The sequence below is a fragment of the Panicum virgatum genome, chromosome 1N (assembly GCF_016808335.1).
Source record: "Panicum virgatum strain AP13 chromosome 1N, P.virgatum_v5, whole genome shotgun sequence".
In the NCBI taxonomy this organism is placed as follows: domain Eukaryota; kingdom Viridiplantae; phylum Streptophyta; class Magnoliopsida; order Poales; family Poaceae; genus Panicum; species Panicum virgatum.
Genome location: NC_053145.1, coordinates 50,517,241 through 50,543,637, shown reverse-complemented (window position 1 = coordinate 50,543,637; position 26,397 = coordinate 50,517,241). Strand labels below are relative to the sequence as shown.

Here is a 26,397-nt window from a genome sequence, read left to right as displayed (position 1 = left end):
GCAGATACTTTGCCGTCGTTCTGCTCTGGCGGATGCTTTGCCGCCGTTGTCGTGTTGGTTGGTGATCTCTTCGGACGGATGCTTTGCCCTCTCAGTGGGCCGGGTGGATGCTTTGCTACCTTTGTTGTGTTGTCGGCCGTTGAACCCTTGGTGTTGTAGTATCTTTTGCAGGTTCAGTTGTGTGGTCGTCTAGGTTTGTGGGTTCCCCTTTGTCTCCCCTGTTGTTCTTGCTGTTCTTGTTTGTTATACAGGTCGCCCGCCAACTGTTTGGTGGTGCTCTGTTTTCGTCTTAATAGCCTCTGTCAATTAAGATTTGTAATGACCGTATTACTTTTCTTTTAATGAAATATGTGCTCAGGCACGTTTGCAAAAAAAGATCATTGTTTGTATGTGTCAGTACATATAAATCATTTTTGCAATGCTTTGTTTGTATCACATTGACATTTCATTACGTTACTTAAAAAAAAAAGAGATTTCATTACGTGTGTCTCTACTGTTATTAATTTGCATCGCGTGAACCAACCTCTAAACAACAACTTAATAGCTATTTGTATGCCTCGGATTTGAACCTTGCTCCTGCTGATGTATAACCGCAATTTGGAATATGGTTGACTTAAAGACCAAATGCCACTTATTTGTAACTAGAAAGTGCATTCAAATGATTGTTCTTTTTTCGCAAGTTAGGTTATGAGTGGACAAAAATGAATAGGAGCCATTGGTTCCATTAAAAAAAAACTCGGCCGGCAGGGGAATGACCGCCCCCGCGGTATTGTGTGATAGAGAAGACCGTCTCACACCGGCAAAGAAAATCTCCGAACTCCTGCCCCACCCTTACACAGCGGCACAGTAGCCCATGTGAGACGACCGGGGCCAGGCCTTAGACCTGTGCTTTGGCACTATGGGATAGACGAGGGGATTTTTTTAACCTCAATCTGAAATTCGCTCTCACGGAGAGTCGAACCCAGAACCCGAGGAGTGCCGCTGGGTTCCATTCAGAGAACTATACAAGGTCAAGAATGTTCTAGCTCTATTCTCCCCACGATGGTGAGCACAAATTATTTCCCAATCATTTCTTAACCCTTTTCCCCGATTCACCAAGGAAACCTAATTCCTGCTTTAGCATAACCATTCAGCTGCCTGCGGCTCAACTTGAACAAATTCTGAGTTCGAGGTAAACATATCCTGTGTAGTGTGTTGCTTCTTTTATTAATGAAAGGGATTCTTGGCTAATGTTTCAAACAGATGAACTTTTCAGCAGGATTAGTCAGTTTTACTACCTGGTACCACAAGGCACAACTCGATGCAGGCTAAACAATATCTGGCACAAGCCTTCAGGTAAATGATTGCCCATTACAACTAAGGGATCTAAACAATGGATCCTTCACGTAAATCTTCTCACATGCTGAACTCAGGTTATTAAGTATCGTATTTGCTTTAACTCCTATTGCGTGTTCAGCTCTTGAGTTGAAACAGTTCTGTGCAAAGCTCTAAAATACATGGATTGCTATCTTGTTGGAGTTAGAATTTTTGATAGATTAGATAGGGCTAAATACCAAGCATCATATATGTGTTAATTCCTGTTGTGTGTTCAGCACTGGGAAAAAACTAGTTTTTAGATAGTTAGGAGTTTTCCTAATAGTGCAAATCTATTAATACAATCTACCGGTCATATATATATATATATATATATATATATATATATATATATAATGTGTTCTTTGTTCAGGGATAATGTTAATTTTGTGTGAACAAACTACACCTATATGCTATGTATTCAATTGATTTTTTTTTGGAGTTCAGAAGTCATCTCTGTTTAAACATGTAGACATTTAAGGCCTTTTTGTGCATTAGAAATATACCAGGGCTTCTTTACTTTGTTCTGAATCAAACTGAGCATGTATGATTTCTGCTTAGATTTTATGTCTCGTTGAGTTCAAGAATTTATAAATGACAGTTGACCTTGATGTTGGTAGCAGACTGAAGTGATACTTGCATCATTACTAATTCTTTTCTATTTTTACAACTTGAACATCGGCTGCCATCTAGTTTATTTAATTTGGTCACTTGGTCAGATATAAAAATACAATGGGGGTGGAGCTAGCAGAAAGTGTCATCTTGCATTAGTATCAACTTCAAGGTGAACTTTTTGAAAAAAAAAACAAGGTGAACTTCAGCTGACCATTAGTTTACTTGACCAAAAGTTATATTAAGCTTGTCAAGTTCAGGTATCTAGCTGATGAGTCATGTACATAAGGAGTTATTATAGAATTTAAAGCAATCTGTCATATGAAGTTCTCTCTAGATCTAAAAAGATGTATGTTTAGTGGAGTACTCATTTGTTCATTTCGTTGCCATAGCTCAATGGATGTTAATTTGATGTCAATGTACAAATAATGGTTGTGGACATGGATATGGAACTATCAGATAAATTAGTTTTGATGGAGCTGAATTGTAATTATGGGTGCTGGATGTTCATGTGTATATTATGTTTTTTATCTTTATTAGTTGGTTTCCTGATGGTTTGACTGTCAGGAATTTGTCACTGATTTATTCGGACCTTGGCGACCGCGCCAGTCGGGTCGCCGGTGCGGATCGTGAGCCAGTGGAACTGATTGTGTCCACCGAGGGCTCGCCCCGACATACTTGATGGCAGATGGAGCACTCGTGCACCTTCCCCTTGAAGGGCGCAACGATGACGGGTAGTGCTGGATCGATGCGGTTGCTCTCTAGCTTTGCGGTGAAACACGCCTTGACTTTCTTGTGGGAGGCACGGTGCCCGCCGAGAGCCTGATGGGAGGTGAAGATCTTCTTGCACGCTTTGCACTCGAACATGCCGCGCGGCACGGTGGAGACATGGTGTGGTAGGACCTGCGGTGGCGCCAACAGCGGTTGGGGCACTACAGGGGCTACCATGGGATGGGCTGCGGCACGAGGAGCTGATTCCTCTTCTCGTTCTTGCTTGCGCACGGCTCCTGGTCGACCTCAACGACTACATGGGGATGCGCAGTGCTCGAAGCCGACGACGATAGCATGACGAGGAAGTTGGTGAGGTCCTCCTCTTCGCTCGACGGGGCCAACAAGTGACCATGCACATGACTTGCACTGAAAGGTTGAACCGGAGTATTGTCCCAGGAAGGCATTGCTGAATTTGCATTTGCATTTGTAACAGCAGTAGATGTATCCATAGACTTGACTGAGCCTTGCTCCCTCTGAGGGAGTTGTTGAGACAAAACAGCTTGAGAAACTGCAGGAGATAAATAAATTAATGGTGGTCATCACTTGTCAACTAAAAAGGTCATGCCAATGAGCTGGGCCCTTGGACAACACAAACCATTTTTATATGCCTTTTGATGATATGGATGAGCTGTCTTTCGTTTTGGTCGGGGTGGAGGTAGATGCTCGCCTGTACCATTCTTCTGAACCTTCAAGTAGTACTTTTGTGCATGGCTCTTAAGCTGTGAAAAGAACAAATTTATGCAGAATGAGCACTTCCTTATGTGAAAAGAGCATTTTTTGAAGACTGAGCACATTTTATTGCTTATTAGCTAATTACTGAATGACTAAGATCAACAAGTATTTCTAGAACTCTGTAACCGCAAAGGACTTATTAAGGTGGATGTGGACAGTACCTGTATGGCAGTCTTTGAGCCAACATATGCTTCAATCTTTGTCCAATCACGACGGAAACTATATAGCAAAGAAAAGGAACGAATTAAATCTGATAAACATTGGTCAGTGTAACACCCTTGGTGTTAATATTTTGCATTAGTTGCTAATCATGTACTTAAACATGATCATTAGCATAAATCTTGTCATTAGCTGTAATTGCGCATGCATAATTACATTTTAAATTTCATGTCATCACATGCATCCAAATCAAGCTATGTTTGTCCTAGTTTCCGCTAATTGCATGTTTAACAAATGTTTTGAAAACAAGGTGTATCAAGTGTTTTAGGCTAAAATTTTAACCATCTTAAGGTAGGATAATAATTTATTTTGTCTAAACACTTAAGTTTTGGCCAATGTAAACCTTGTAGTGCAAAGTTTGTACTTCAATATGGTCTTTTTTTTAGTTCAAACTTTGTTTAGTAGTTCAAAAGTGCAGTCAAAATATGGTCAAATCCCTGTTTGAAAAGTTCAAATTTCAATTCTTGGCTTAGCTTTAATCCCTGTGTTTCTCTCAAATCCAAGACTCAAACAAACTTTTGCCCAATATCAAAGTTGTAGTTCTTTCCCCCCTCTACAACTTTCGTTTTGGCCAAATTTCAAATTCCAGTATGAAATTTTGAGTTTTTGATCAGTCAGATCGAGTCAAATCTTTTTGAATCTTGCCGGCGAGGGCACAGTTCGACGACCGCCCGTGCGCTCTATCCTCATGTTCCTCTTCCCTCTCCCTCATCAGGCCGAGCCGAGCAGAGCAGCCGCAGCTTTGGCCACCGCCGGCGCCGCACCAACCAGTCTCCGCTCCGATTCGGCGCGCCCCGGATCTCCTTGCCCCACCCCGCACCTCCGTCTCACCTCCTCGAGCCCAGGTCGAGCTCTTCCTCGACCGAATCCACCGCCAGCCCCCAATTCCGGCCACCCGTCGATCTACTCCCTCCGGCCTCATCCATCTGATTCGAGCCCGTGGTGAGCTTCCCCGCATCCTGCTCGACCTCCACCAGCCACCAGTTTCGCCGGAACGAGCTCGCCATTGTCGCTCGAGCTGCTATACCGCCGCCGGCCCCCTACCGACCACCACTGACCCTGGCTCTTGCATCAAACCGGCCCTAGGTGAGCCCCTTGTGCTTCCCCACCACTCACCTGCAGTCGGCATGGCCTTCCCTTGCCAAAAATTGAGCTCCCTGAGCGCCTCCTGTGCACCAAATTCGCGTGAAGGACCTCGTGCAATAATTGAAACAAGTCCAGGGGGTTTTCTGCACTCACTGTGTTCGGAGGGCTGCTGCTGGTGGTTTCTGGGCTGCTTCCCGCTGCGGCTGCTGTTCGGATTGCTGTTGCTGCTGTTTGGATTGCTGCTGCTGGTTGCTAGGCTGCTGCTCGGCCACTACTGGCTGCTGCTCCAGCCAAAAGCAGCCCACAGCAGCCCTCCGAACACAGTGACTGTCGTAGACTCATATGAATAGTCTTTTATGGACCAAATTGCTTAAAGCTTTGAGAATTCATAGAAAATGATAGAAAAATGCTAAAAATACAAAACTAGTTTTGTTAGCTACATCTTTTTATGCTCTATATGATAGAACCATGAAATGTGTTGTTGGATGACTTTTTATGTGCTGTTTTAATTATGCTAGATAAATGCTTTTGTAGCTTGTTAAATGTATAAATGGAGTTAGGAGCATGCTAAAAATATAAAACTAATTGGGTTAGCTTTGTTTTGACAAGCATTACTTAGAAAAAAAATTCAAACCTGCTGTTTGGTTAAGGTTTCTGTGATGTATTATTTTAGTCATGATTCATGCTTGTTTAAACTTGTTTATTTAATATCTGTAGTTCTGGAAGTTTAAAAATCATGAAGTTGATGCAGATGTCTAGTCTTTGCATGTGTAGTTCACCGTAAAAGTTTCATGTCCAGAATCTATGTGCATGTTTTTAGATCTTTATTTGTTCAGTTTGTCATGTTGAAGCTAATTTAAATTCTTTCTGTAATCAATAAAAGTACTATCAGATATAGTAGTTCTCACACAAAGCATTCCCTAATATTATTAATTCAAGTAGCATTTCTTACAATCCATAAGTTATAAACAACCACAGAGAAAAGCTAAAGTATCCAAATATATTCGTCGTGTTTGATTTCTTTGACTAATCTTGCATGGCCTTCCTAAAAGACAAAGAAAACGGAAAACCTTACTCAGAATTTTACAATCTCAAAAAAATGCATTCTCCCTCCTAACCTTGACGATGGATCCAAAAATTCTACCTCCTATCTTGTAGTTCAGCAGTAAGATTACTAGGACTAAAAGGCGCCAGATCTATTCATCGCACGCGCGAAACGGAGGCGACGCATCGTAGAAGAAGTCCGGCGGTCGCTGCAGGTGGGCCCTTGTACTGTGCTTCTTTCTCCTCGCGATGGTGGCGGCCGCCGGGCTACTGGAGGGGGGATGCAGGGGTCCGGGGGTGGTTGGTGGGGGGGTGACCGCCGGCGAGGTCGCCGGCGGCTGGGTGGTGGCGGGAGGCACCGGAGTTTAGGGTTTCGGGTTGCTGGGGGCTGGGTCGGGCTCCATAGCCGTCGGACCTAGAGGAGAGGCCCAGGGGGCGGCGGCGGCCCGGCGGCGGCGGCGGTTCGGCCGGCGGAGGGCGAGGCGGCGCGGGAGCGCCATCGGCCTGGCTGGGCAGGATCTCCGGTGGGCGGTGGCCGGCGGCGGGGGCGAGGAGAAGACGGCGTGACGGCGGCGAGAGTGGTTAGTATGGCAGCACCGCCCAAATTAATCCGGCTCAAGTGCGCTAACCATCACCTTAAAGGTAATCCCGGCTAACACGCACTTCAAACGGAGTAATCCGGCAGGGCTGTCGGGTAAAGTCCCAAAGAATCCACCTGAGCGTCGATCGAACCCAAAGCTTACATGCAACCCACACGAAGGTGAGTCCAGAGAGTACAACAATTCACAGATACATTACATTACAGAGTCTTAACTTAATTATTACAAACCAAGTTCGAAATATCAGAAAGGTACTCGAAGTTCAAATTGACAGTAGTTCAGAGTTCAACTGTAGCGGAGATAAAACGAGTTCTAAATGACGATACATGATGTCATGATGAAGCCCGTACATAACATCACTCGGCATTGTCATCGTTAGCTGGAGTCGTATCCCACTCTACCGACCAACCTGGAGGTAAGGTACACGGCCAAGTCAAGCTAGCTATCTGATCTTCAAAGGTATCACCTGAAAACAAAGTTGAGCCACAAGCAAGGCTGAGTACGCTAATACTCAGCAAGGCTTACCCGACTAGGATATACTTAGCCCACTAACTAGACATGCAAGGCTTTTGGCTTGGGGGTTTGTTTTTGCCGAAAAGTAATAAAGAGTAAGTCCTTATTTTCCGATTTTAGCTTTCAAGTTCTAGTTTGATTAACCATTCTACATTAGCATCTATCCAAAAGCATACATGGTGAAAAACATTTATTTTTCATCATTGAACCATATTTTTTATTATCATTGTTCCACTTCTTACTCTATGTGGCAAAAGGGTTAAGCAATCTCAATATCCGTGAGAGACGGACGATTCGAATCGAATTTGTTAACCTAGCCAGGCAGGCCTAAGCACACGCATGGGAACCAAGTCACCCACACGACTTTTCCCCTTTCTTTCCGGGTTGTGGATCAGGGTCACCGTCCTCGACTACAGAGTACGACGACTCTGCATCCGCATGTGCGCGCATGAGAAACGACGTTCAAAGAAGGTGAGGGAAAAGTCCACTCCCCGGTCCGATCAGGTACTTAAGCTTACCGATTATCATATTTCTCAGCATGTGATTAGTACGTTCAAACGCTTAACCACCACTACCACATACCGCGGCCTTATCCATTTTAACAAAATAGACGGGGTATCACAACTACTACAACCCCGCCCGTAAACCTTATATTGCAGTGTGTAGTAAACATCCAACTCCTATAATTCTCGCGAGTGACAGGAAATCACTCGACTTCTACCGAATCATTAGCATAGCCAACTAGCGAAATATACATGCTAGTATTCAAACATAGGTACTTAAGATTGTGCAACTAGGGTTTCAAGCAATTCCTACAAATGTAAATGCACAAGTAGATAGGAATATAAGCAGTTGCATAAATTTGAAATAGATGGGACATGCTCCGGGGCTTGCCTTCCTGAGCAGAGCTAGCCTTGGGCTCTTCTGAACTCTGGTTCAGGTCTTCAGTGATTTCAGTTAGGTTAACTTGAGCTTCACGCTGCTCACTCTCGGACTCCGGCACCAGCTCGTACGTACCGTCGGCGAGAATAGTCAAATCTACACGAATGCATAAGCGTAAGATGTGGTGATGGTAACAATCTTAATTTAATTCACTATAGAGTTGTGAAATATTTTCTTTACATCTCCTTGGGCAATCATTTATAGAGTATTATCTAGATTAACTATTTCTTATTAAGTGAGTGGGGGTTTTGTTATTTTTAGAAAAGTTATTTTCAAGTGCAAGCATGGAATATTTAAATCAGCTGATTGGTAAAGCTTCTGAAGATGAAATTTTTATGGAGAGTCAATTACTTAATTAAAAACTTGCCATAAAATTTTCAGCTATTTTCACTGAGCATGCTAATTATTAAAAATGCATTAAACAGCCACTGCTAGGATTAAGATTCATTTATACAGAACAAACCCTACAAGTAAAGATGCTAAAAGTTTTACTGAGTGCTCCTAGTCTTGTGGTAAGTCTACTGTAAAAATTTCAGATTTAACTAAGCATTACACAAGGAATGAAAAATAGCACAATGAATAGCTGCATGGATAAAAACTAAATTCCACAGACGGTTATATCAAGTTCCAGAGCCTCATCTTTTACCAACATGGTTATATACTCAAAGTTAACCCCTATAAAAATTATTAGAATTTTTCAGGTGCAGGAACTATTTTTCATGATTTAATGTATCTATCCTCACCAAAAATCCTTTGGTCCAGTTGGATTTAACTAAAAATTCTCAAACTTTTTTTGTAGACTATGGGAACTAAAATACAGGTTCTGTAAAAGTTTGATATTCAACTCCAAAGCTAAATCGACAGTTAAGGTGGGTGAAAAATGCAATTTCTGCCTCTCTGTCCAGTCTGCTTTTCAGCAGGCCGAGGTACAATGTTCGGGCCATAACTTTTGGCACACAAGTCTAATGATGCTGAAATTTTGTGAGCACCTAGATCATGAAATTCACAACAACTTTGGTATTCAACACATAGCCCAGAAATGCAATGAAACATGGATAAAGATTTAGACAAGTTTCTGCAGCGGTAGATTCGACTGCAATCAAACCATTACAACCATCCATCAAGTTCTTAGCCAAGGCCTAAGCGATTAAGGTACTTTTACAAATGAGTGGCGCTCATTACAAAAGCAAGGTACTCAACTCTTAGTTAACCTATTACATCACCATCCAAAAGTTAGGCTACCCTATAGAGGAGTATGCGCGAAAGACTACTTAAGACATCATCTAAAAGTCGTCCAGGTTGTTGACTGAAGACTCGCTCCTCACTGGTGAGTGAGCTCCCGGAAGTGGTGGCAGGGGCACTCTAGACGTAGTGTCAAGTCCTGAGATACCCTGAACCTTCTGGGGCTCCTCCTCCATGGCCTCGGGCTTGGCCTGCTGAGCCTCCAACATCTCAATGTGATCCAAGGCATCATTCAGCTGAACCTGTTGGGCGGTGAACTGCTGCTCCAGAAGTGCAAAGTCAGCGTCCCTATTGTCCAAGGGAACATCACGCTCCTCAATTAGTCCCTCAAGTTGGCCAACATGGGCATCAAGATCCCTGATCTGCTCATTCTTAGCAATCACTATCTCATGGCTGGTCCGTGCAGAAGCAATGATCTGGGCCATGGCTTTGGCATGTAAGGTCTGCAAGCGGTAGAGTGCATTCATGCACTTCACTGACATGGAGATAGTCTCTGCAGCTCTGTTCTGCCGAAGGTACCCAGTGTGTCCGACCCGATTAAGCCAGTTAGGGTCATTGGGCTGCTTTATTGGGAAGAGGCCAATAGGGGCTAGTGTGACAGCTGCATAATTCTTTTCGCAAAACTTGTTGAGTGTTGTCATGGCTGCAATTTCCCAAATGTCAACCAGACGGTGTCCAACTACCTCCAACTCCAAGGAAGCCCAGTGAGCTAGAAAAGAGTGGGGAGCATGAGTCATGCGCACGCGACAACGCGCAACTCCCATCTCATGGAACTCCTCACCCACATAGCGCGGGGGACTGGGATATCCAGCATCACGCTTCACTTCCCAAAGAATGGAGGGAAAACCCTACCAGTGTGTGCACTCGGAGTGTGCACGCCCATCCTCATCAAACACCAGGAGAGCAGGGGCTGCCATCTGTACAAAAGATTTGCACAAGTGAGTGATGGTTAAAACAGATTTCGGGTAGTGCACGAAAATGAGTATAACTGAAAACACAGAGCTCTAAAAATTCTCAAAATTTATAGGAACATGTTGGAGTAATGGGCTTGGCCCATTTATTCTAAAGCATTAAAAGAATTTAAAGCCCATTATTAATGCTAGGGAATCAATGCTTAATTCTGTACCGGGAATTGAGGAGGATCTCAACCGACTTAAAAGGTGGACTTCGTGTACACCACTTGTGAAGCCGGTAAGAGGAGGACGGTGAACCACACGCGCGCGCGCGCTCGCTCGCCTCGCCGGGCCGGGCCGTGGCCGTGGCCGTGGCCGAGGCGAGGCGAGGCGAGGCGCGGCGCGGCGCGGCGCAGCCGGCCGGACGGGCGGTGCGCGTGCGCGTGCGCGTGCGCGTGCGCATGCGCATGCGCATGCGCGGCCGGACGTGACGTGCAGGTGCGGTGCGGTGCGGCATGGCGCGGTGCGATGTGATGGCTATTTTGCCGTTGACAGCAATTAATCGTGCGATTAAACGTGCAATTAAATCTGTAATTAATGGCCATAACCGCATCACCTAAATGACTCTGATGGTGTCCAGGTTCAACGATCCTGAGCACCTGAGTCACTATATAAGGAGTGCCATTCCCCTCATCCATTCTGCACCAGAGCACTGAGGCAACTCGGCTCCTCTCTTCTCCCTCTCCAGTTGCAACAACTGAGTTCCCCAACGCTAATTTCTGCGCGCACAGAATTAGCGTGAGCAGGCCTCCGAAACCTTGCTCGCCTTGAGATCCTGCACGGGATAGGCGGGCAATCAGGTTTTTGGGTAACGCTTTAGCGTGACTGCTCAAAAATACTAAGGCTTTGCCCGATTGAACGATTACTTCCTGGTGGACGAGCCGAACGACTACGTCGACTACATTCTGGTGGCCGAACGACTACGTCGACTACATCTTGGTGACCGTTCGCGGGACTGCACTGCGAACTTCTTCCTGCACCGATTTAGTTCGACTACTTCGACTGAGGCCAACCGAGTAGATGTCTACTCCAGTTGGTAACAGCACAGCCAATGCCTCCGGCAATGGCCCCGCTTCAGGGTACTCCCTGAAACTTTGGTTATTTATATTGTTTATGCTTATATGTGTGATAAGTATAAACATGTTCACATGTTTTATTTTACTCCTTAAAGTCATAGAAATATTGCTAGTTTATACATTTAATTTTGGAATTAAATTGTGCCCGAAATTGCCTAAATTTCTAACAATCCAAAAACCTGATTGTGTTAATAGGCTTTCGGTATCTAGCTTTGCTGCATCAATCAAACCACCACCTTTTGATGGTTCAAATTACAAACGTTGGCAAGAGCGGCTTATACTGTGCTTAACACTTTCGAGAGTGATCCATGTGAAAGAGGGTAAGCATGAACAATTCTCTCCAGAGGAAGGGAGTGCGTTCGATGAGGCTGATATCCTCTTTCGAGGCTTGATCATTAGTGTTCTCGGTGATAACCTGGTGGATTCTTATATCCAGCTGCCAACTGGCAAAGCATTGTGAGATGCTCTTGAGGCTCAATATGGAGTATCTGACGCCGGGAGTGAGTTGTATATCATGGAGCAGTTCCTTGAGTACAGGATGGTCGAAGACCGTTCTGTAGTGGAACAGGCTCATGAAATACATACTCTGGCAAAAGATCTAAAAAATTGCAGCAAAGAGTCCCCATGTGTGTTACCCAATAAGTTTGTGGCTGGAGGTATAATCTCTAAGCTGCCACCTTCTTGGAGGGACTTTGCTACTTCTCTAAAACACAAGAGACAGGAGTTCACAATAGATGGACTCATAGGGACTCTTGATGTTGAGGAGAAGGCGAGAGCAAAGGACATACGTGGGAAAGGAGTTGTTGGTGCTTCAAGTGCCAATCTTGTTCAGAAGAACAACTCCCACAAGAACAAGAAAAAGCCACCGCAGAACCAACCAAAGACTAAGAAGACAACCACTTTTAAGAAGAAAAAGAAGACGGGAGCTTGCTATGTGTGCGCTAGTACGGATCACTTTGCTGCAAAGTGTCCGAACCGCAAAGGCAACGACTCCGCCAACATGGTTATTAGCGAGCCTGGAGGAACTTCGGGGTACGGTAATTTATTACCTACTGTTCTTTCAGTCTTTGGTTCACCCGAGTGGTGGGTTGACACTGGTGCTAATATTCATGTTTGTGCTGATGCTTCTTTGTTCTCTTCTTACCAGACCGGCGGGACTTCCTCCTTGCTGATGGGGAACGGATCACATGCGCGTGTTCTTGGTGTTGGTACGGTAAATCTGAAGTTTACTTCGGGGAAGACCGTGCAGCTGAAGAACGTGCAGCATGTCCCCACTATCAAGAAGAATTTAGTCAGCGTCTCTCTACTGTGTAGAGATGGTTTCAAATTAGTCTTTGAGTCCAATAAATGTATCTTGTCTAAGTTTGGTACTTTTGTTGGAAAAGGTTATGAAAGCGGAGGCTTGTTCCGTCTTTCTTTGTCAGATGTTTGTAATAAAATTGCATACAATGTTATTAACGTTGATGAAACAAATGTTTGGCATTCGAGACTTTGTCACGTTAATTTTGGTTGTATGATGCGCTTAGCTAATTTGAGCTTAATTCCAAAGTTCACTTTTGTCAAAAATTCTAAGTGTCATGTATGTGTTGAATCAAAACAAACTCGTAAGCCTCATAAGACCGCGGAGGCAAGGAGCTTGGCACCCTTAGAATTAATTCATTCCGATTTGTGCGAAATGAATGGAGTGTTGACAAAAGGTGGTAAAAAATATTTCATGACTTTGATTGATGATAGTACTAGATTTTGTTACATCTATTTGTTGAAATCAAAAGATGAAGCTTTACACTACTTTAAAATCTATAAAGTTGAAGTAGAAAACCAACTTGAGAGAAAGATCAAAAGAGTTAGGTCAGATCGTGGTGGCGAGTATTTCTCAAATTTATTTACTTTATTCTGCGAGGAACATGGTATTATTCATGAGAGGACGCCTCCCTATTCACCTCAGTCAAATGGGGTTGCTGAAAGAAAGAACCGCACTCTAACGGATTTGGTTAACGCCATGTTAGATACAGCGGGACTTTCCAAGGAATGGTGGGGTGAGGCTATATTGACTGCATGTCATGTCCTAAACTGTGTTCCTACAAAGAATAAAGAGATAACTCCATTCGAGGAATGGGAGAAGAAAAGGCCAACACTGTCATACTTACGTACATGGGGTTGTTTGGCAAAAGTGAGTGTGCCAATAACCAAGAAACGTAAGCTTGGACCTAAAACTGTGGATTGTATCTTTCTAGGTTATGCTATTCACAGCGTTGGATATAGATTTTTAATAGTGAAATCTGGAGTACCTGACATGCATGTTGGTACTATAATGGAGTCCAGAGATGCTACATTTTTTGAAAACATTTTTCCCATGAGAGATGAAACAAGTTCATCTAGGCAAGAGTTCATCGAGGATGATGGCTCTGCTGAGCCGATAGAACACAATGAGCATACACTTGTAGAAAATCCTGAGGAGGATAACAATGATGCTCCGAGAAAGAGCAAGAGACAAAGGACTGTAAAGTCTTTTGGTGATGATTTCATTGTATACCTCATAGATGATACACCCAGAACCATTGAAGAGGCATATTCATCTCCTGATGCTGACTATTGGAAGGAAGCAGTAAGGAGTGAGATAGATTCTATCATGTCTAATGGAACCTGGGAGGTCGTTGAACGTCCTTATGGATGTAAACCGGTTGGATGCAAGTGGGTATTCAAGAAAAAGCTTAGGCCAGATGGTACTATTGAAAAGTACAAGGCTAGGCTTGTGGCCAAGGGTTATACCCAAAAAGAAGGAGAAAATTTCTTTGACACTTATTCACCAGTTGCCCGATTGACCACAATTCGAGTGTTACTTTCCCTGGCAACCTCTTATGGTCTTCTCGTTCATCAGATGGACGTTAAGACGGCTTTCCTCAATGGAGAGTTAGAAGAGGAGATCTATATGGATTAGCCGGATGGGTTTATATCAAAGGGTCAAGAAGGAATGGTTTGTAAGTTGTTAAAATCTTTATATGGTCTCAAGCAAGCGCTTAAGCAGTGGCATGAAAAGTTTGATAGAACTTTGACCTCTGCCGGCTTTGTTGTGAACGAAGCTGACAGATGTGTGTACTATCGCTATGGTGGGGCTGAAGGAGTGATTTTGTGCTTGTATGTGGATGACATACTGATCTTTGGCACTAGCCTTAATGTGATTAAGGAAGTCAAAGAGTTTTTATCTCAAAATTTTGAGATGAAGGATCTGGGAGAAGCTGATGTTATCCTTAATATAAAACTGGTAAAAGAGATCAATGGTGGGGTGATTCTTACACAGTCTCACTATGTGGAGAAGGTGTTAAGTCGCTTTGGTTATAGCGACTATAAACCTGTCTCAACACCATATGATGCCAGTTTAATTCTTAGAAAGAACAAAAGGATAATGCGAGATCAGCTGAGATATTCTCAGATCATTGGTTCATTAATGTATTTAGCGAGCGCTACAAGACCTGACATCTCGTTTGCTGTAAGCAAACTGAGCCGGTTTGTTTCAAACCCGGGAGATGATCATTGGAAGGCTCTTGAAAGAGTAATGCGCTATCTGAAGGGGACAATGAACTATGGAATTCACTACACCGGGTACCCAAGGGTACTAGAAGGGTATATTGATTCAAATTGGATTTCTGATGCTGATGAGATAAAGGCCACAAGTGGATATGTGTTTACACTTGGTGGTGGAGCTGTTTCCTGGAAGTCTTGCAAGCAGACCATCTTAACGAGGTCAACTATGGAAGCAGAACTCACAGCATTAGATACCGCCACTATTGAGGCTGAGTGGCTTCGTGAGCTCCTTATGGACTTGCCGATAGTTGAAAAACCGTTACCGGCAATCCTAATGAACTGTGACAATCAAACGGTAATTGTCAAGGTGAATAGTTCAAAGGATAACATGAAGTCATCTAGACATGTAAAAAGGCGGTTGAAATCTGTCAGAAAATTGAGAAACTCCGGAGTTATAGCCCTGAACTATGTTCAGACGGCTAAAAATCTGGCAGATCAGTTTACAAAGGGTCTTTCACGAAATGTGATAGACAATGCATCTATGGAATTGGGCTTGAGACCCACGTGAGTCATTCTATAGTGGAAACCTGTCCTATGTGATCGGAGATCCCGTGAATTAGGATGGTGAAACAAACTAAAGTCTGACAGTGAGAAGAGAACCTTTGTAAAAAGGGCTCATTCCGTGTATAAGGTGCATTTCTCTTCTAATCTGTATGGCAGGTTGGTCTATACCTTAATGTGTGCCAGGTGGTTTCTTTTAAACAAATGAGTTGTTTTCTTGAAACAAAGATGTTGTCCTACAGAACATCTGAAAGGAACACACCTATATGAGTTTGACCACTGGTCATGGTCTATGAGAATTGGGTATTCTCTAGAAACTCATGAAGGGCCTGGAGTATGACTTATAAGCTCCAAACCACGGGGATGCTTTTGCAGCCTAGTACCAGTGTAGGGCTCTGGTCAAACTTGTTTGCACAAAACTGGCAATTCAAGGCATAGTCCATTGCACAGTTGTGAATAAGTGTAGCCTTTGTCCTAGATGGAAGTTCAACTTAACAGTCTCTGTCGAATACTGGTATATCAATGAGGGAATGAGGGTATTTCTAGTGTGGCTTGAATTTCTTGGTGGGGATTGTTGGAGTAATGGGCTTGGCCCATTTATTCTAAAGCATTAAAAGAATTTAAAGCCCACTATTAATGCTAGGGAATCAATGCTTAATTCCGTACCGGGAATTGAGGAGGATCTCAACCGACTTAAAAGGTGGACTTCGTGTACACCACTTGTGAAGCCGGTAAGAGGAGGACGGTGAACCACACGCGTGCGCGCGCTCGCTCGCCTCGCCGAGCCGGGCCGGGCCGGGCCGTGGCCGAGGCGCGGCGCGGCGCGGCGCGGCCGGCCGGCTGGACGGGCGGTGCGCGTGCGCGTGCGCGTGCGCATACGCGGCCGGACGTGACGTGCAGGTGCGGTGCGGTGCGGCGTGGCGCGGTGCGATGTGATGGCTATTTTGCCGTTGACAGCAATTAATCGTGCGATTAAACGTGCAATTAAATCTGTAATTAATGGCCATAACCGCATCACCTAAATGACTCTGATGGTGTCCAGGTTCAACGATCCTGAGCACCTGAGTCACTATATAAGGAGTGCCATTCCCCTCATCCATTCTGCACCAGAGCACTGAGGCAACTCGGCTCCTCTCTTCTCCCTCTCCAGTTGCAACAACTGAGTTCCCCAACGCTAATTTCTGCGCGCACAGAATTAGCGTGAGCAGGCCTCCGAAACCAATGTTTACAGTAGCTTGGTGAGTAAATTTGGCACAAGTTTTGTGTTGAACACATCTGCATAAAACATCTCTAGGAAGGCCTAAAAATTCGTGCAACCCAAGTGCTCAAAGCTGACATGAAAAACAGGGTGTCAAAGTTTCTAGTGTACCTCACTGTATACTGGTCGAAAAATTCTCAAATTTAAACAGCAGCTAGTAGACAAGTTTTAGAGCAACATTATCCACTGGCACTTCTACAGATAAAGTCATGTACCAGGTCAAATAAATTCACCTTCCAGGATATAGCAGAAATGACAGATTTCTAGATAGACCTTAATGGAGAGAAAAATGAACCGTGCTCACGTGCAAACCTTAACATTCCCGACTAACCCACATCTATTTTCATTGGCTTTCAATTTTACGAGCGGTAGATTCGACTGCAATCAAACCATTACAACCATCCATCAAGTTCTTAGCCAAGGCCTAAGCGATTAAGGTACTTTTACAAATGAGTGGCGCTCATTACAAAAGCAAGGTACTCAACTCTTAGTTAGCCTATTACATCACCATCCAAAAGTTAGGCTACCCTATAGAGGAGTATGCGCGAAAGACTACTTAAGACATCATCTAAAAGTCGTCCAGGTTGTTGACTGAAGACTCGCTCCTCACTGGTGAGTGAGCTCCCGGAAGTGGTGGCAGGGGCACTCTAGACGTAGTGTCAAGTCCTGAGATACCCTGAACCTTCTGGGGCTCCTCCTCCATGGCCTCGGGCTTGGCCTGCTGAGCCTCCAACATCTCAATGTGATCCAAGGCATCATTCAGCTGAGCCTCCAACTATTTCTTACTAAGTGAGTGGGGGTTTTGTTATTTTTAGAAAAGTTATTTTCAAGTGCAAGCATGGAATATTTAAATCAGATGATGGGTAAAGCTTCTGAAGATGAAATTTTTATGTATACTCTGGGAACTAAAATACAGGTTCTGTAAAAGTTTGAACCCATGAAACATGTCATAACAACTTGGATAAATAAAACTATCTATCCTAGGCATACAACAAGATTTAAATAAACTGATAGCTAGGCATGTCAACTGTCCACGAAACTTTTACACAAGGCTATACATCTAACATGTAACCCACCGACCAAAAATGGCTAACATCTCATGCTTGTAACTTGAGATCTAATAAAAGCTATATTTTCCTTATGTTTTAATTAAAGCACAAACTATTGAGCAAATGAAAAGTGCATGTAGCAAAAGTTGTAGATATCTTTGCAAAGATTCCAGAACAGTTGAGTTTGCATTTTTTTGATTTTTCTACGATTTTTAAACGAATTTACAAGTTTGCAGTTTTTCAAAACAAAGGAAAAAGGAAATGGAAACTTGCATCTAGGCCCCTGGAACAATTTGGGGGCTCATACATAAGCCCCTGGCCGGCGTTGGAACAGAGGAGGCGGCGGCGGGGGTTTCCCGGTGAGGAGGAGGCTCGCCGGCGGCGGGGATGGCGTCCAGGGGTGAGAGCTCACCGAGCTCTACCTGTGGGTGGGTGTTGTGGTCGACGGGAATGGCCGGAGCAGGGTCGGCGGCGTAGCAGCACGGCCGGTGGCGGTGGCGAGCTGCGGCGGCGGCGCTCCGGCGGCTCTAGGCGGTGGAGGTTGGGTTGTCGAGCATCGGTGGGAGGTGGGGGATCTCGTGGGCGAGTCAGTTTGGGTCGAGGAAGGGCGGAAGAGGGGGTTCCGAGGCGGGCGGCGGCCGGCGTCGGCTCTGCCCGTGACGGCGGTGCCCAGTAGCGATGGGGATGGGCGAGGCCTGGCCATGGAGCTTCACCGCGGCGAGGAAGTCCCATTCCGGGGTTCAATTGGGACCGAGGGGCACCGGACGTAGGGGCTCCACAGTGAGCTCGAGCGGCGGCGGCAATGGCGGGGCGGCAGCACCGTTCTGGCACTGGGGCGGCACGGCTCGGCTTGGTGAGGGAAGGGGAGCTGAGTGGGAGGGTGGAACGCCCTTTGGCGAAGCAAATGGGGAGGGGGAGCTCGGCAGGAAGGGGGGGCGTAGAAGAAGGGAGCAGCGGCGCGTGCGCGACCTGGCGGTGGCGTGCTCGGTGCGCAGGAGTAATGGCCGGGTCAGAGCGACAGCGGGGAGGGTTGGGGGCGTCGCAGCATGGGGCAGCAGCAGCGCGACGATGGCGAGGCGATGATGGCAGGGTGGCGTGTGGACGAGCGGCGAGGCAGCAGCAGTGCGGCGTCACGGGCGCGTCGCCGAGCGCTCGTCGCTTGTGGCGTGCTCGTTGACGGGGCAGCGCTGTAGGCTCGACGGGAGGGGGAGGGGTAAGGTCAGCGGCGGGCGTGCGGGCAGGCGAGCACTCATGGCCGGGCAGTGAGCGCGGCGTGCAGTGGCGCAGCGAGCGGGCGTGCGTGCACGCTCAAGTGCCTGCGCGCGCAGAGAGGCAGGGAGAGCGAGAGAGAGAGAGAGGGGAGAGAAAAAGGGAGTGGAGAGAGAAAAGAAAGGTCAATGGTTTGATTCAGTTCAAACTCAAAATTTTCAATTGAAACTCAAAAAATTTTGAACACGAAAGTTGTTCAAAATTCAATTTCCTACAACTTTCTTTTCAGGCAAAAAAAATCCGTTTGAGCGATGATTTGAAAGTTAAAAATTTGAAATCAAGTTTAATGAACCCACGGTTTTTTTCTGGGTTAACTCCAAATTTCATGTTATAACTTGAAAAGCTTTGAATACGAAAGTTGTTTATCTTGTCAAACTCTACAACTTTCGTTTTGGGCAAAAGTTCATTTGAGCCAAGGTGTGAGAGTTGACTTTTTGGTTCACTTAAACGGATTTTGGGCTTTTAAGTAATTGAGAATTGGGGGGGGGGGGTTTAACGTGTCATTTTATGTTAATTGCATGTTTTAAACAGTGTTAAACACCGAAGGTGTCATAGTTAGGGACAGCGGCGGTGGGAGGGCGGCGGCGGAGGCCGCCGGAGCCGAGGAATGCGGAGGAAGGCGGGGGCGAGGTCTGCGACGCGCGGAGAAAGACGGGGGCGACCTCTGCGACGCGTCATTCTCCGCTCGCATATGTGGGGAATAGACGCCCCCACTAAAAGGCCATAACATACTGAACATTCTCACAAATCACAAATCAGAAACATTTGTCCAGACATAAAATGCTTGTCTTTAATTACCACAAGACAACAACTAAGTACGACAGAAAAAAGATAAAAAAATTAAATACTAAGCACACGAGTAGCCCCGACACGATGAATCCAAACCCCACAACGGCAACCACACCGAGGGGGATACAAGGATGATAAGCAACAATCAAGGAATCGCCTCTAATCCTATGGAGACCGCTACCAATTTCTTGTTCAATCAGAGATTCAGAGACAAAGGCACTCACAGCTGTAGGGCCTTGAGGAACTTGTCATGCTCCGGCTCCGTCCATTTCTCCGGCGACTTGGTGATGGTGTAGGGCTTCCTGACCTTCCGCACCTCCTCCCCCGCCGCGGGCGCCAGGGCCGGGGCCAGCAGCGCCATCACCGCCTCCCCCCGCATCCGCTGCTGCTGCGGCTGCTTCCCGCCCCCGCCCGCGACGGCGACGACGGCGGCGGCGGCGGAGTTGAGCGTCTTAGGTGTCGTGCTCATCGAAACCATCAGCCGGAGGTGGCGCGTCGGGGAGCGGGCTAGGGATTTTGCTGCCTGCACTCGTTTTTTCCTCTCTCTCGGGGTGCGAGTGTGACTGTGCGAGTTGAGTAGGAAGCGTGACAGAGTTTTTTTTGAAATAATGCGAGAGTTTAAAATACTAGTAAGATACCCGTGCTAACGCCACGGATAAATTGAAGATTACAAAAAAAACATGGGTTGCAAATATCCAACCGTCACCACCCACGAGTCCACGACTCCACGACTGGCAGAAATATTAGCATTGTTACAGTTGAAAGCAATACGACAAACAAAACTGCAATGTAAGTTGTGAAAATATTAATAATACAGTGAACATGTTGAAACTATTGAAAATTTGAAACCATGGCCCAAATGGTTCTGATGGTATACACTACATGTGTTTCATACTTGCAATGGGATCTTAAGTTTATATGACCATACCGCTGTAGTCTCCTTGACCTTTTCCACTGATTTAGTTATAATATTTTCTTTCTTGCTAGCCTCACCGGAAGGCACTGATGCTACAGGTGATGGCGCAGTTGTTCCGTCTGTAACACCCATCTCCTGGAAAACAGGACTTGACTGAACATACATGAGCTAGTGCTTTTAGGGATGCATTTTAGAAATCACTTTATGCTAGATGCTAATGTATTCTTAAATGCACAAAACAAATATACAGTACAACATCCATACATCTTGATATACAATTTGACGAGCTGGCTCAACTTTTTTTCCCCGGAGACCGACCAAAGAAGTCCCAAAATGGAGCTAGTCATCTCAGTATCTCAGTTTTTCTCAGTGTAACAAACTAAAGAGAAATAAATAGCATTTCTGCTCTTTAGAAGACTGAAATCAAACCTTATGTGGTCTTCCATGGTGTTTTTCTTACCGACAGTCTGTCAGACTCCATCATGTATCCTCTCTCTCCTTCCTAAAGCTTTCCAAATATGAACTCACTAAACACTCCCAAAAACCGCAATCATTTGGGCTTCCAATTTTCAAAAGAATTGCTAGCTCTAAAAACTTTAAATAAAAGGCCAAAAGAAAGCTATCTCTTGGCTGCTATGGCTATTGTATCATTAAATCGCAATTAAAGAAAAGAGCAAAATATGTCACCGGACATATGACCAAGTTTCAGATAGTCTTATTCCATGAAATATTCAGAACCTAGCCAAAAAAAATAGTATTGAAAACAAAAAATATATCAAAAGTCTTTGTAAATAGGCTCCTAAAAGATCTTATACTCCAGAAATTCCAATAGTCCAAGCCTCAAGAGAATAGATTGGGCAACTCACATCCTCTTCAGTCTCCTTGAAATTCCATTTCAATAAAAAGTAGTAATCAATGCTGATTTTATTTGACTTGAGGCAACAAAACTTAAACTGGTCAAATTCCATTATGTCTCCATTATATAGACATTCAACCCAAATCTCTGAACCATACATACCTATATAATGATGGTTTCAAAATGCCTCTGAATTTCATGAGCTCTCATCTATCCTTGCATTGCTGCATGTAGGGGAAGAATGAGAGGAGAGACCTTCAGGGGGGAACAAATGCATAAAAGAAAATTCATTTGCTTGGAATAAAATGTCATTATATATTGAAATTCAGTTGAAACACAGTACATGTTACTTCAAATATTATACATACATGAGCAAAGAAAATTTTGGATTGGGCATAAAGCAAGCAAGCAATCTAACTTAGCAAACAAATTTTGAATAGACTTACAGTGAGGAAAAGTGAATCGCTTGAGGCCAAATGAGTACGTTAAATAAGGAACCCAGCACCCAAAATCCCTGCAATAGAGCACCAAATAAATGGTGATTCAGTGATTACCAATGCACTCCTCGGGCATATCTAGTTTTTACTGCGTACTCCAAATGAAAATTCAATGCAGCAATGTAAGGAAATGTCATGGTTAGACTCCAATCAGATTTGAATGAGGTACTTATCACTACAATTTAAAGTTTAGACCACAAAAATAAGATTTAGGATTGAAATATGCAGAAACAAAAGAAATAACAATGTAATCGCTACATGTATAGATTAGGAAGATTTCATAGGCATGGATAGCTGAAAAAACATCATCAATGTAGTCGCCACATGTATAGATTAGGAAAATTTCATAGGCATGGATAGCTGAAAAAACATCATTGCCTTGTATACATGAACAGACTATAGGCATGGACATATATATACCAAAAGGAAGGAAAAGGGAAGAGCTCACCGAGGCAGTAGCAAGCTTGTTGAGGTGTCACTGGTAGACTGTGGAAGTTAATTTTGTTACTGCTGCGAGCAAATCAAATCATAAAATACTGCATATAAGTTCAGTAGTGTAAGAGAACGCAAACCAGGTCCATAGCAATGTGGGCATCATGTTTTTCTCGTGGGAGCTAGCTAGAAAAATGTCACCATCCAACAGGTATATAAATAATGCTAGTAATCAATCTTTGATTCCTAGAATGTACATGGACAATCAATTCATCCAACAGAACAAAGAATGTACCCACATATGGATGCATCAAAGACAGATGACAAGTTGACATCTTAGTCAATTTGAAAGCATGCATAGAAGAATATTGGATAAGCATTAAGGAATAAGTAGATAGAGAGCAAAAGAGTATTCAAGTACGAAACAATGATAAAGCAGAAACAGTAAGGTCATTCAAATGGGTCAGATCTGCCCCCAATATCAACACAATACTTGGTGGAAGAACCATGTAATCCTTCCCTCCCTCCCCCCCTCTCTCTCTCTCTCTGAAATGAACTTTTTAAGTAGGATCGTTCATTCCAATATGTACTACTGCTACACAACCACCGGCTTCGCAGCCGCCGAAGCAGCAAAAATGACATTAATTAGTTGCAAAACTGGTTACTTGTAATGGTACAAGCCATCCTAGTTTTGCAGCAAATTGAGCAAAACACTAAAGGTAACAACAATTCAGGGATTCTAAAAAGCAATAGATCTATGGGGCATTCGATCATCACTGCCACTAAAGGACAGTACAAACGAAAGATAAACAGACACAAGTGGGAAAGAAAATTGAACAAACAAACGAATGCATAGAACTACCAGAATGGACCAACACAGCACAGACATAATAGTTCTGATGGCCCAAAGTGAAGCGTCCCCTCATAAGAGAAGACTTAAATGTGATACAAAACACCAGTCCCAGGAGGCTGATGCCACATTTATTACATCAGATGGTTCAAAACCGTACAAACCTTGGAGGACACTCGATACAGATAATAATAATAATTAACCAAGCTACGACATAACACCAGACCACAAACCACATGGGGTCTAGCACGGGCTCAGAGTATTGCGACAGCGGAGGCATCTCGACAGGGCCGGTTCCATAGGCAAGGTTGGGTGTAGAACGATAACCCTACTCAGCGTCGTCTGGCATGAAGTCTGGGTCTTCTTCTGTAAAAGTAAAAGTGGGGTGAGTACAAACGTACTCAGCAAGTCCAACCACACCCACGGAGGGGGGTTATATCAGAATAATATGCACAGGTAAATCAAGGGTAAGGTTACGATTTAATTTGCAGAAAGCTAAATTTTGTGCAGGGGTTTATTTGGCAGAAAACATTTCAGAAACCAGTTTTTGTATTGAGTAACACAGAGTTCAAGTTTTAAACTGCTACCGGACTCCCCGTCCGTCGTAGCACACGGCACAACTGCCGGACACAATTCCAAAACAACTCACGCTAGCCCATCCTGAAGAAACACTAGTTATGTGACCACATCGTAACTCGCCCAATACCGTGGGCACGGACTATTCGAATAGATTCTTAACTCTGCAGAGGTGTGCAACTTTACCCACAAGTAGGATACCACAACTCGAACACCGTCGTGTCGGTGTAGATCCCAACATAGCCATTACCCACCATAGCTAAGCCTGACTAGCCATCACGGGATGCACCAAGGGGTCATCGACCGTTCACTTAGGTATAACCGGGCATAAGTCACTCGGGGCTTATCCCTTTTCCTTAGTCACCCGTTCCTCTCAGCTCTCCTGATGGCTACCACACCAACTAGTGGGATTTATGCTACGCCGTTGCCCATTCAACGGTCAAGTGGTTTGCACGATAGTGGAGTTAGGTGAGATGACACACCAACTCGGTCCTTAGACACGACAAGATGGATATCTCCCTTCTTTGCCCTGCCACACAGGCATAAGCACACCAATCGGCAATTCACACAGAAATGTCGTCCATCCCGTCCATACTCAGTTTTCGAAAATCCACATTTTATCCCTTCCCACACACAAACATTTTCTTTATCAAATAAATCATATTATGAGCAAAGTCCTAAGCATTCTAATATCGATTAACGTCCAAGCAAAATCAGACATTAATCTAGGTGGTCAAGGAATGGTCATCACAAATCAAGGGGTGGCTATCCAACCATGTTTTCATGCAAGCAAAAACATATGCAGTTTTATAAAGCAGGCCATTGGGTTGCATTTATAAAAACTAGGACAGAAACATGCATCAAAGGATGGGATTGAACTTGCCGTCTTCGTAGCCTTCGGGGAAGTCCTGTCCTTCGGGCTCGGGGTCGCAGATCTGGTCCTCGTTCTCCTGCTCACAGTACGGCTCATTGATGGGTTCTCCTTCGTTCACTCCGTGGTCTACAGCGTACACAAACAAGCACACAATCAACACACAGGAAATAAAGGTTTGTCGTCGAGCTCGAAATGGGGACACATAAAATATAGGGCATGGAGTGATATTTTTGGGTGTACTTCTAATGGCATGGTCAAAACTATATTAAGAGAGACGTGGTAAAGTTTTGGGTAGATCCGAGGTTGTTAGGCGCATGAAATAATAGGTCAAAAGGGTGTTTAGGGCCTAAACAGGGGTCCAGGGACCTAATTGTAATTAAGTTTAAGAAGGCCGGGGCTTGGTTTGCATTTTAGAAATTTCTTGGGTTAATCTAAAAGAGTCAGGGGCTTATTTATAAATATTTTCATAAGGTGGGAGGGTCTGTTTGGAAATATAATAACAGAAGGGGTTTCTTTAGCAAAATGGTCAAAAGGGGGGAGGTTCCTTTGCTGAATATAGGAAAAGGGAGGGGGTTTTGGGCTAAATGGCCCTTTCTTCCTCCTCTCCCCACGGGAAAATAGGGGAACGGGGGAGGCTCGCCGGCGGCGGCAAATCCGGCGGCCAGGAGCTTCGGGGGTGGTCCGGGGTAGAGGGAAAAGAAGGAGGGAGCTGGGAGGGTTCGATCCCCGGCCGTGGCTCAGACCGGGGTGGCCCGAGGTGGCCTAGCCACGGTGGCCGGCGGCAACGGGCGGCGGTGGTGCTTGGCCGGTGGCCCTGGGCCATGATAGCGGATGGAGGAAGGGGGAAAGCGGAGTGGGGAGGTGCGGGGTCCGATTCCCGGCCTCACCTTGAGCCGAGGCGGCGGGAATAAGTGGGTCGACGAGGGCGGGCGGCGGCACTGGCTACTCCGGTGGCAGTGTTAGGGAGCTCGAGGAGGGGCGGCACGGGGTGGTGAAGCTTGCTGAGGAGCTCGAGGGTGGGAGTATGGTGCGGAGGAGCGGCGCCGGGGCCCTTTATAGGCGCGAGAGGCGGTTGGGGTTCGTCGGGACGCTGCGGAGGCCGGCGACCGGATTAATGGCGGTGGGGCTGGCTCGACGCTGTGCGGGCGTCCACGGCGAGCTGAGGCGAGATGTGCGCCGGTGATGCGACGGCTCGACAGGCGGCGCTGTGCTTCGTCAATGGCGCCAGTGGGAGGCGAGGTGACGCGAGGCGGCAACCGCCGCAGACGGCACTGTGCCATGGTCGCCGGCACTGTGCGCCGGGGCGACGGCGTACGCGTGCGGGTCAGAGCTACGGCCGTCGACGAGACTCGTCGTGGGCAGAGACGAGCGGGGCCGGACGGCGGGGCATTGCGCGCGCAGGTGCGGCCATGCGGCCGTGGCGTGGCGGGCGCGGCACTCGGGCTGGTGCGCCGAGCAGCTGCTGCGGCCGAGCGTGCGTGTGCGCGCGAGGGGGGGGGCAGGGCAGGGCAGGCCGGGGGACCGTGCGGCGTGCGCGCGGCCGAGCAGGAGGGGCAGCACGGCCGGGCGGCGCACGGGAGCAGAGAGGGAGGAGGGGCCGAGCGCGCGGGGTAGGAGGAAGGAGAGAGAGAAAAGAAAAGAGAAAAAGAAAATGGGAAAAAGAAAAGAAAAAGAAAAAGGAGGGGAGAGGGAAATGGAGAGAGAGGAAGGGCGGGATTCGTGCCGACGCGATGCGGCCCCGGCCGGCCACGCGCGACGGTCACGTGCGTCGAGTGCAGGCGGGATTCGCGGCGTGGTCTACGGCTG

General features: G+C 45.7%; 1 protein-coding gene across 1 annotated transcript; it reads right to left on the bottom strand.

Annotated features, from left to right (window-relative positions):
* Window positions 1–2,906: 2,906 nt before the first annotated feature.
* On the bottom strand, window positions 2,907–20,068 carry LOC120653627 (protein REVEILLE 6-like). The gene is made up of 4 exons (XM_039931328.1): window positions 19,815–20,068; window positions 3,630–3,687; window positions 3,332–3,455; window positions 2,907–3,244 (listed from the first exon to the last, which is right to left on the bottom strand). Exons 1-4 carry the CDS (start codon window positions 20,066–20,068, stop codon window positions 2,907–2,909), a joined length of 774 nt encoding a protein of 257 aa, XP_039787262.1.
* Between the last annotated feature and the right edge of the window lie 6,329 nt (window positions 20,069–26,397).